We start from the raw sequence: 12,652 nt of genomic DNA on the forward strand, positions 1-12,652 counted from the left end.
CATTCAACCCAATTCTCTTGCTTTCATTCTTTCAATATAAATCAGGTCCTTTAAGATGCTATTGCATTATTCAGAGTACTTTAGGCAACTTGATAAAAAGACAATATCCAGGTATTCAAGATATAATTTTTCTTAGGCTGACTGTCTTCAGAATACTAAAGGACCAATATCCACCAACTTCAACTAGTGTCCATCTGAAGCTGTGTTTCAAAAATGATTCTCACTGGTCGTATTGTCTGGCTGATAATGCCATTGCTACCATTTCTGTTTCTACTTTTCTTCAAAGACAGTGATGAAAATGGGAAACATTGTTGAGTGGAGATTTCGCAGAACCCTTTTTCTAGTATTCCTGATGTTCTTCTTGTCACCACAATCCCAGTGCTTCTATGAATGACAGGATCAACAAGTTCTGAATTTTTAATATTTTTGTTTCTAAATCTTTTTCCTGCCCAGCAATATTTCCTTGGTAATGTCCTCCTGTTGTTTTTGTTGTAGTTGCTAAAGATTTTGCTACTATAAAACAAAAAGCAGACTAGAGGTTTGTGAAGGTTTGTGTACTTTGGGTCTGGTGATAATATTTAAAGAAAGGCTTCAATTATCCTTTATTTGTCATTGTGAAGTAATCTCTGAGAAAAGGCTGTTTCTTCATAGATCAGTTTTATCATCTGATAAGACCCACAGAAACAGTTCAAAAAGTTTTGTGCTATTTATAGGCACAGCATGCTGAGAAGAGTCATTTCAAGGGAGAATAAACAATTTCTTTTAAAGTCAACAATTGGTTAAGGACAGGTTGAATATTGTTTTTGCTTTCCATTATTTCTTCTATAAAAAAATGCCTCAAGTCTCTGAAGTACAGAATTTGAAGGCAAGTGGTTGCTCTTAGCAACAGGTAGGAAGTAACCATGCATACAAATATATTGCTGTCCACAAAAGCTGAAAATTGCCTCTATTCTTGCTTCTTTTTTAAACCATTATTGGAATGTAAATTGAAGAGCCTTTAATAATTCAATTTTATGCTCATCTCTCAGAAATGAATCCCACTGAATCCAGCATTTCTTTGTCCTATGAGAATACAGGATGAAAGACTTACAAGTAAAGACCTATGTGTGACTATTGTATTTGTCTGAAAATAGGATTTGGATCTGATTGAAAACACTAAAGATCGTCACTCTTTAGCTGATAATTGAGAATGTTTGGTTAAAATACCAGTGTTCTCCCAACTCATGGACAGTTGCATGAATTTTGGAGATTTTTGCAGGTGGAGTTGTGAAAGCACAAGGGATAGAGGATAGGATTGTAATTTGTGCGTGCAACGTTTGCTTCTATAACATCTCATGTGCATTTTCCTCAAATACGTGTAATTATTTCGTTTTTTGGCAACACCATCTTTTCACAAATTTTATGATGTCACTTAAGGTATCCAGAAAAGAGTCCTATGTTCTAGAGTAGGAATAGAGGACACTGTCTTTATACTGAAGCAGATTCTTGTCCATCTAATTCAATGTGCTGAATAACATCGGTTCAGTTAGAGGCACTCCTAACTCTATCTGAAGAGATTAAGGACCATTTCTTTCATAGACAAAGCGGAAGCTCTTTTAGTGAACAACGGCTCCTCCTTTCACCTTGGGAATCCTGGTGTGTATTCTGCAGAAGTAGCAATGGAGTCTGGGTGCAATGTCTTTTGCAATGGGAAATGGGAAGAAATGGATTTACTTGGCATTTTTAGCATAACGTTTGCATGATTTTACTTATTACTCCACCATTATGTGCTTGTTCCTGCACCTTCCACATCCGGTTGCACACGTGATCCAAAATGGGCTGCTTCCACCCCGAAAGCAATCTTCAGAAAAGGTAAGGGGACTGAGGCGTGATGTGGAAGGACAAGGACGTGTGACCCAGCAGGGCAGGAAGCAGAACAAAAGGTGGGGGAAGCCCTGTGAGGCCCAGGGCAGGCTATATGTATGCTCTGCTTAATCACCCATGCAGTCACTTAACAATCACAATGGAGAGAGCAGGAATTGTGGTTGTTAAGGCAGGGGATCACATGGTGTCTCATTTAATGACTGACATGATTTATAATTCTGGACTCAGTTGAGATCATAATTCAAGGACTACTTTTGTAAGAGCCGTGGTGACACAGACGTTAGAAAGCAGTATTGCAGTTCTGCCAACTGTCAGCAGTTCAATTCTGACCATTTCAAGGTTGACTCAGCCTTCCATCCTTTTGAGATTGATAAAATGAGGACCCAGATTATTGGGGGCAATATGCTGACTCTGTAAACTGCTTAGAGAGGGCTGTAAAATATTATGAAGCAATATATAAGTCTAAGTGCTATTGCTATAAGGAAAACCAAATATCTAGAGGGAGAACACTATTTCTAGTAATTATAATGATTGGATAGCCTGGGCAAGTCTATCAAGAGAGATAGCTCTAACTTTGAAAAAGTAATATATTCTGCACATCTCTTCTTTTTCAGAGGATAAACTGGGATCTAAAAGATTGAAACCCAAGCGAATTTCTGTAGTTCCAAAGTACCAATTGCTATCAATCAAGGATGAAGAAAAACTAATCAATGAGATTAGAGAAAAGTATTCTTGGGCAGCCAAAAGGAGATTCAAGAAATGCTTAATCACAGTTATTATGGAAGGAAAGGCAGGATATTAATCTAAATAATTTACTTTACTTTTTCCAGGAAGCTGGAATGAAATGCTACAAAACATTACACAAGACCATTTAATTTTGCTTTCAACTTAGCCCTAGCCTCTCATCTCTAGGAAACACACAGTAAAACCTCAATTTAAGGGAAGAATGTTTGTTGTTCCTGAATGTTGGCCAAATCAAATTATGTCATTTGCAGTTAATTAATTCATGCAATGTTGTAATTACAAAAATGATGCAAATTACATCATTTGCAGCAAAGTGAACCATTGCACAATTAATAGCACCCTCATGCAAATGACATAAGCCAATAACAAGGGCTTAATTTATGTAATGACATCACGAGCGGGAAATAAGGCAAGCAAGAGAATTGCTTAATGTTGGCACATGTTTGATTATTCATTTAAACACTGGAAACCTTTCCAATCTTTAAATAAATCCCAGCTTTAAACAAATGCAAACAAAGATCCAGTCAGGACTGGTGATTTTGCTAAAGTGCTTATATTCTTGCAGAACATATTCTGAGATTTGCAACCATAATGGATTTTATTGGCATGTACTGGCAGAATAACTACTTATAATTATTCTTTTTTTTAAAAAAAAAGTCTTGAATTAGAGATTTTTTAGAGACTTGAATATTTCAGGTTCCTGAAATAGCTCATTTCTTTTGTTTTGGGATGGACATCTGGGTGCCCAATCACAGATATATTTAAATTCTGAATTTCTCTACTATTTTTTTTAAGGCAAGAGCAATCACTTCCCATTAGCGAAGACTTATTAAAAGGCCTTTCTTCTTCAGTTTGTCAGTCATCGCTACAACTGCTCATTCATTGGCTAAAAACATTGAAAAGCAGGAACAAAATAGAACAAAACATTCTTACAAAATGAGCAGACTGACAAAATGATTATATACTTTGCTTGATAGAGACTCATGTCGTGTTTTTGTTTTTTTAAATGAACACTGAGAATTGGGCAAGTGTGGTTTTTCAGGGAGCATATGTCACTTCTCTCCCTTGGAGATGACATTGATGGCTCTCCTATCTCAGCCTGTTTAGATGGAAAGGGCTGGAGGGACCCTCAAAAGATATTTATGGAGTAACTAGAGGCTGAAAGGATTCCAAACATACACAGAAGCAGAAAAACTTGGCCTCTGCATCTTTTTAAACAGTTGTTATAGTTGCATTGCTTATTTATTGATTTGGTTTAGATTTTTAGGCTATCTTTCTATTCAGAAAGAAAACACAAGGAGATATACACCTTCAAATAATGCCAGCACAGAATAGAACATTTAAAAAGGTAAAAATCGATTAAAAAAAACCCAAATAAGCATTTCTCTGTATTTATTTATGCTCAGGCAACATTATTAAATGGATGAAAATGTACCCCACATTCTACACATTTAATTTTGTTATTCGAAAGAGAGAAAAGAAGTTTGAAGGGATGGCCAATGATGAGAGAACATGGGTTCTGCAATGATCACTGATACGTAGAATTATTGCGTAATACTATTGTGTAACATAGCTTAGGACCAAGTTATTTGAGGGTTCGTCTTTTCCTATCAGACCAACCAGAGCAAGGAGGCAAGGTATGTTACAAGTCTCCTCTCTTAAGAAGGTCCATCTAATGGGACCAAGAAGAAGGGTCTTCTCCATGATGGCTTCCCCTGTGGAACATCATCCCCATGCAGATAAGATTGGCTCCTATTCTGATACTCTTTCAAAAGGCCCTGAAAAAATGGTTTTGTCAGAGAACCCAGAAAACCCCAGGGTGACACTGAGCCTATCAAGTGGTTTGTTTGTCACTGTCACCAAGGATGTGTGGGTTTATTGGATGTTGTATTTGGGTGTGTGAGTGTGTTATTTCTTTAAGCTGGATGGAATCACCATGGGTGTGTTGGTGTGTGTTGGATGGTCATATAATTTTTTTCAATAAATAAATAAATAAACAAACATTAATACACATTATTTAATACTCACTTGGCCCTGGTTCTTGAGTGGAAAATAGCTTATTGTCAACAGCCAGGCTTATGTTACGAAAGACTTCTTCCTCATCTTTGTCAGCGTCCAACTAAGAACAAAAATGAAGACAATCAGACACCTGGAAGAAGACAAAGCAGCAAAACTTGCCCAATGGATAAAGCTAGGGGTTCTCATCTTATGTTGTAGAATGTTTGTGTTGCAAAGAATGTCCAGACAATTTGGGATGACAGTGCATTACAGAACGCTGTTCTTAAAAATATCAGATATGGCAGCAATGGTTTCTGAAAAGATAATACTCTTGATAATATTCATAAGTGGTGCAGCATTTCAGAATGTAAGGGTCAAAGGTGCTTCAGAGTGCTGGAATAAGACTTATACAGATAATCATTGACTTACAACACTTCATTTAGTGAAAAAAGTGACTTATGACCATTTTTTCACATTTATGACCATTGCAGCATCCCCATGGTCACATGATTTACATTTGGATGCTTGACAACTGGTTCATACTTATGACGATTGCAATGGCGTGGAAACATGTGATCACCTTTTGTGAACTTCTGACGAGCAAAGTCAATGAGAAAGCCAGATTCACTTAACATCAGTGTTACTCATTTAACAGCTACAGTGATTCACTTCACAAATATGGCAAGAAAAGTTGGAAAAATGGATCAAAATTCACTTAACAATATTTTTGCTTAGTAACATAAATTTTGGGCTCAATTTTGGTCATAAGTCAAGGATATCTATAGTCCTTAAATAATGAAGGAAGTATTGGAGACAGAAAAGGGGAGGAGGAAATTAAAAAGTCCTGGGAGCCAGTGACAATATTTTATTGTCTAAAAACCTGGTGCTTTTTTCACAAGTTCTTTTGTTAATCGTGCCGGTGGAAATGTTTTTTTTTGTTTTTTTTTGTGTAAGATCTAGTTATTTTATTTCGATTTCATCACTGAAGAGAGAAAACAAATTTTGTAAGATGCTCTTTACTGTAAATTGAGCTTGTCTTGTTTAACAATACAATGCTTTGAATTTTATTTTTTTCCTATCACATTTTATATGGATACACAGTAATTGTACAGGCTGCACATCTGCTTTTGTTCTTTGGTAGGACTCTATTTATTTAAAAAAAGATATATCAGCTGAAATGAACAGTTTGTAAGAAAACAACACCAAGAACCAACAGATTAGAGACTCTCAATTCCAATTTGAGACTAGTTCCACCAATGTAGATGGAGAGATCATTGATCAGTGAGGTCCCTAAAATAACAACAAAATTCTTATTCTAAGTACCTACATTAAAAGACAACATTTCCTGCACTTCGGGGCTGAAAAGGAAGAATAGAATGATTGATGAAGTCTTGGACAAACTCTGCAATAGAGAGATGGCCCAAAGTGTTTTGTTCCCTCCCCCAGTGTTAAATCAGCTTGGCTTACTAGGGGGGCTGAGAGAAATGAACTGCATAGGACCAGAAATGTAGGTAGAAGGTAGAATTCTCAGGAAGAATTAGAACAGAGTCCATTTTTGAAGCAAAGATGGCTTCTTCCTCCAGCAATGCTTTTTTGTACTGTGTTGCATCTCCTTCAACAGGAACTTCAATTGGAACAGTTCAGTTGGAGGCTCACATTGCTCTTTGCCAAATTGATCAGATTCACCTGAAGATGGACACTATTTCAGGCATCATACAGGGATAAACTGCTTGTCCTGTTCATGTGGATGTTATTCAATTTCTAATCTCAAGGATGTGGAGAAGGTAACTGGTGAGATCATGGCCACCAGCTGTTTGTGCCTGACGGTTTAAATTGGCCAAGCTGACTGGCTCTGTGTTTAAAGAAGATGAGGCTTCCTTGAGCAGGGGACAAAGAAATTGTAAGAATTTTACCAAAGCAGATCTTCCTTGACCCAGAAGATTTCTAAAATTGTAGACCAGTTTCAAATATTTCGTTCTTAGCTGTATTTATCAGGAAAGTGGTGGTTCTTAGGTTTCAACTGCATTTGGATTAAACTAATTATTTAGATCAATTCCAATCAATGTTTCATAATATTATATAGAAACCTCAATGGCCACCTTTGTGAGTGACCTGCATTAGAAATTAAATAGGGAGATACAACTGTCTGGTCCACCTCTTAGCAGCTTCTGATATTATTAATTATGACATCTTCCTTGGTTGTTTAATGAGGGTAGGTCTTTGGAGGCTTTGGTCCTTGCATAAGGAGTGCCCAGAGAGTGATGCATGTAGGACTGTCAAACTCGTGGCCCACGGGCCAGATGTGTCACACCATGGCCACACCCAGTTTAGCAAAGAGGAAAAAAGTCATGATGTCATGTGATGCCACCATGACGACATGGGTTTGACACCCCTGATGTAAGTTATTGAGTATTATGGCTAGTGGACTCCTGAAACCTTTCCTGAGTTAAATCCTAGGTGATGTTTACCCACGATTTACTTACAGCTTGATTTGACTGTTGCTATGAAATTTTCAATTGCTATAAAAACTGTCTCAAAAGTGTGTGCCATGTAAAATGCAGCAGCCATTTTGCAAGATGCTTCTACTGCCAAAGGTAGGCAAGAGAAAGCATTCTCCTGTATTAGTCTTTTATTATGCCATGTTCTCTTCAGGGAGATGTTCTTGACTATTTATTCTCAGTATTCAGGAGAATAGAAAAACACATATCTCTTGCCAAGTTTTGATTGACTTTAATGATTATTTTAATTTTAATTGTATCAACTTGAAAAGTTACATTTTATATTTTGTATTTTGTTTAAATTCACATAAAGCGCTCAAAGAGTGTTTAAATAAGCAAAATGATAGGAGTCCACATTTAATTACTAAATAGGCAAATAAGCCAAACAACTAGTAGATGTTCATATATTTCTAGGGGAAAACAAAATGTATGCAGAAAACTATAAAACGTAGAAACAAAATGAACCCAGTATAAAAAAGAACCTGTATTTCACAGTGGCATGTATATTCGTAGTTCCTATAATTAATGTCTGCAAAATATTATAAAAATTAGTCCTTTCAAAGATGTGATGACATTTTAATGAACTGAAAAATTCTTTTGAAAATTGTAGATTAGATCTGATTCAAAGTGATAAGACACTTGTTTCTTTGCTTTTATCATTCCTTCATTAGCCTTCTTAGCTGAAGTCATAATCATATCTTATATCAAAAGTTCTGTACATTAATTAGACAAAAAGTATTTTCTAGAGATTTAATAAACCAGGGCACATCACATCTGATTATCAAATTGCCTGTATATTCATGGTACAAATCAGTAGGATAAGAGTCAGCACAGCATACTGAACAGATAATAGGATTGTATTTCCTCAATTTTTATTGATTATAGGGAAGATTTTTCTCCTTTTTGAGACAGTCTTAACTGGCAATTACATGTGGGTTTTCTTGACAACATTTTTCAAAGGTGACTGAGTGGCCCAGAGTCATTCATCCAGCTTTGTGGCTAAGGCAGGCTAGTGGTGGCTAACAGATGACACTACGTGTAAAATGTAGTTATATTCTGATGTTGAGAAAGCACATTTGCTTTCTTACAAAAAGTGCACTTGTTGATGCAAATATAGAAATACTTCTGTTCACAGCACTCAAACACGTTCATCACTCGCTACTTATCTACTCACCATAAAGATCACATATTCTCCTTCTGGGTACATAATCTAGTCAAATAAAAGGTACTAGAAAAATAATTACCTACTAACTAGGAAGGTAAAATTTGAAGCTAGAATGATGAGCGAGATGTGATCCTTGTATTTGAAAACATGAAAGAGACACAGGGAAATACATACCAGTTGCTAAAATGAACATCTCAGTTTACTGAAAAATATTCCTTTAATATCAATGAATGTAAAGCCAAGGACTTATATTTACCCAATTGTGAACAAATGGGCATATTATTAAAAAAAAGAATATTAAATGTCTTGGGGCAATGTTAAAAAGGAGTGTAAAACACCTTCTATTTTTACACTTTTCACATTTACATTTTAATGTAAGTCTATTTTACTATCTATTTAGTAATAGACAGAGTCTATTTTACTATCAAGTGAGAGGTAGCAACACTGCAGTGAATAAACTTCAGGATGGATAAATTCAATATTTTCACCACTAATATCATCCTATCTAATGTTTTCTATTTCAAAGATAATTAGAGTAAGAAAGATCTGATTATATATGCTGTCAGGATACATCTGGAGACAAATACAGATTAAAAATACAACAAGAACTGCTTAATAAAGGAACAAATCCACCATGGCTAATGTTTTGCAAAATAACAGGAAAAATTAAAAAAAATTATAACTTAAGATATATGCTTAAGATAAGATAAGATAGCATTAATATATAAATATTTAGAATTAAGTTGTACTGAATATGGGATTTTGGTTTTAGGGAAGTATAAGTCAGCAGAAATCTGGTCTGGGCCAGTATAGGAAGTCAGGCACGGAACTTGACAATGCTGCTTCAGCTGATTATACCTATTAATATTCATTAAAACAATGAAAATGCAATTGCTCGTTTTCAAACTAGCCGCTTAATGGAGCCTATTTATACATACTTTTTTTTTAGGATAAAACCCTCTTTGAGAAAAAATTGCTGTGTTTAATTGGAAGTTTATTCACTGCAAGGTTAAAATATGACTAATGAGAAGGTATGCATTGTGATGACTAATTAGTAGGATGTACAATCTGAGGAAGAAGCACCTTACGACTGCATTTTAATTGCTTTTTAATGTAATTTCAGATCTGCTGAATTCTTCTAAATTATTCTGTGCACGAGTGCATGCACACACACACATATGCACGCACACATACATACACTTTTCACATCTAACAATTCTCAACTGCAAAGTAGTTTTTTTTTTTGTAAAAAAAAATGCCTGGCGTACATCCTGTTTCCATTTAATACAGAAATTGCTCGCTTTATCTCTTAACCAGGAACCATAGTATAATTAATGGGCATATGACAGAGATTTGGGACAAGAATATCTACAGGTAGTCCTCGACTTACGGACACAATTGAGCCCAAAATTTATGTTGCCAGGAAAAAAATTTTTAAAGTGAGTTTTGCCTCATTTTACAACCTTTCTTGCCACGTTTTTTAAGTGAATCACTACAACTGTTAAGTTACTAACACGGTTGTTAAGTGAATGAGGCTTGTAAGAAGGTCGCAAAAGGCGTTCACATGATCCTGGGACACTGCCAAGCATCTGAATTTTGATCATGTGTCCATGAGGATGCTGCAATGGTCATAAGTGTGAAAAATGGTCATAAGTCACTTTTTTCCAGTGCCGTTGTAACTTTGGTCACTAAATGAACTGCTGTAAATCGAGAACTCTCTATCCTGTTAAGATTAGCCCAATATGTGAAAATATCACTAATTACCTTGTACCATTATCTCCATTTTGTTGTAGGCCTACAACAGCAGCAGTAACCACAGGCAGTTCCTCCCCACACACTGCTGTCATTCAATGTTGTGTCTGCTCCATTCCAATTTTTAATTCTGCTCCTACAAGGGTAGCTTTGGGTTTTTTTTTCTTCCAGCCAACAAACCTCTCCTCTTCCTTTTACTCCTCTTTCTGTCCTTTACCTTAAACTCCATAAATCCTAACTCGTCTGCTTAAATTCATTCATGTTTTTCATTGCACTAGTGATGCTCTTAGCCAGGTTACTATAATGGAAGGGGGGGGGGAGAAATGGAACTCAAGCTGATGGATAACGGAACTAGCAAAAGCTCCTTTAAGTTCTATTTAGAAATGTGCCAACTCTCGTGTTTCCCCGAAAATAAGACCCTGTTTTATATTCTTTTGAACCCTGATATAAACGCTTGGCCTTATTGATATGCGCTCAAAAGCCTAATTGGGCTTATTATCAAGGGATGTCTTATTTTGGGGGAAACAGGATAGTTTGGTTCTATCTGTGATTTATACTGCCATTATTTATTTTTATATGTTATTTTAACCTAATTTTATTTTTTAACTCTGCATGAGGTAATTTCTTCCATTTTAAAATCCAACTGCTAATTTCCCTGAGGAATTAGAATTTGATATTCCCTCACATCACAAATAATTTGAACCTCTTTGCGCTTTATGTTATTATATCAATGAAACTTTTATTTTAAAGATAATTCCTGGATAAGTCAACCACTTGTTAATGTTTAAATATGCCTTAATGTATATGCCTCAGGACATCATTTTGAATTCAAGTCATATTCCTCAGGAAATTTTTCTTTTAATAAATATCTCCATGCAAAAATATTCCTCTGCCAGCAGAGTTCATTTAAACATGTTAATACAATCTTCTGATATGAACTTACTTGTGGAAAACATGCATATGTTGAAATACAATACCAAAATCTAACTTTCAATTAAAGTTATTTTAGCTAAGTTACTAAAAGTTACTACAATACTTAAAAGTCAAGCAGTGCTATAATACATTTTTAAATCTTGCAGGTTAATCGATGTCAGAACTAAATAACCATTATTCTTTGTTCACTTTCATATCCTGAAACATATCAGATGTAATTTATTTACTTCCATCTACATTTTATGTTTCCTTGATCATATACTTGATTTAAACTGTTTCTCACACTGCCTTTTTGCCTTGGAAATAAAATTAAATTAATGAGCACTTTAAAAGTTAATGGAGTCTTAAAATTGGATTAGAAGTTAACTTGTTTTTGTATTTAACCAGTTTATTTCTTTTTTCTTTAATGCAGACAGTTGAGCCTCAAGGGACCTTATCTTTTCTAAGACTGTGCTATGTGGTTGGCTTTGCTTCTATTCTCTGTTTTGAAAGAAAAGGGTTTTGATGGATTCACTCCCAGCAAAATGTTCAAATATCTGGACGTCCAATTCTCAAAAGGCCTAAAGCTGTGCAAATGCCCCACGATTGGCTTCAACATAATACAACCCTGCCATTTCTAAAAATGGCTTCTGCCAGATTTCTCCTGAGATTCCCAGTACCCCACTTTTTCTAAATTCCAAAGTTTCTAAGGATAGCTATTTATTTTCCTAGATAAAAATTACACCTGGGCAGGTAGTTTTGCTGACAAAGCTTTATTCCAAGCATTTTGTTATAACCCTAACCATCAAGGTAATAGATAAAAGGGAGATTTATTTAATCCTGATGATCCTTGCTATTTTCACTTACAAAAGTCCCTTAGCCACAACTCACTCTCTACTGCTTTCAAAACTATGTTGGGAGGAAACATAAAGGAAAAACAGGAAAATCGAGAGCCTTGCTTTCTAATACAGTTCCTTCCAGAGTTTAAGTTACAAAGCAAGAATAAAATATTGAGAAAGTCCAAAGTAACCTGATGCCAAAAATAACTCAGGGTTAATGTTGAGAAAGTAATATAGAAAAGGATCTGTTTTGAAGCACTCTCCTTTCTCATTTAAAGGATGTCCAAAATTATAGGTAATCCTTATTAAGCCACTACTTCATTTAACAACTGTTTGCAATGACAATGGTGGTGAAACAGTAATTTTAAGACCAATCCTTGCATTTATGACCTTCACAGGTCTGTAAAGTAAAGGGAAGCTGAATAAAATCATAAGCACAGACATGGTTTTACTTAACAACTGCTTCACTTAACGACCAAATTGCCAGTCCCAAATATGATCAGCAAATAAGGACTACCTATAATATAATAGGATTGAAATGGGTAAATTTGGAAGGATATATTTGTTCAGATAACATACAGTATACCTAAATCAATATGGCTTGGAAAATTGAAACTAGCATTGTAAAGCCTCCCAGAGTCGCTTGGTGGAGAGATGGGCAGCATATAAATTTAATAAATAAATAAATAATAAATTCAGTAACCTTGAGGATCAGCAGTCTGTCAGCACTTTGGGGTAGGCCAGACTAGGAAACCAAAGTTACAAATGCTAATACTACTTTTATTATAAAATTAGCCTCACAAAACTTTGCATGTGTGAATGTGCCTCCCCCTTCCGCCCTTTACGTTCAAGAGAATTAGGGAAGGTCATCCCTGGACACT

General features: G+C 35.5%; 1 protein-coding gene across 2 annotated transcripts in view; it reads right to left on the minus strand.

The window, feature by feature from the left end:
* AK5 (adenylate kinase 5) overlaps positions 1–12,652 on the minus strand; it is a 99,335-nt gene that overhangs the window by 49,121 nt on the left and 37,562 nt on the right. For both annotated transcript variants that reach the window (XM_070939446.1, XM_070939445.1), the window contains exon 6: positions 4,636–4,726. In XM_070939446.1, the coding sequence (XP_070795547.1) occupies positions 4,636–4,726 (91 nt within the window). The remainder of the gene's footprint in view (positions 1–4,635; positions 4,727–12,652) is intronic.

The sequence above is a fragment of the Pituophis catenifer genome, unplaced genomic scaffold, assembly GCF_029215685.1.
Source record: "Pituophis catenifer annectens isolate HBS135680 unplaced genomic scaffold, rPitCat1.0.hap2 SCAF_3, whole genome shotgun sequence".
Classification (NCBI taxonomy): Eukaryota; Metazoa; Chordata; class Lepidosauria; order Squamata; family Colubridae; genus Pituophis; species Pituophis catenifer.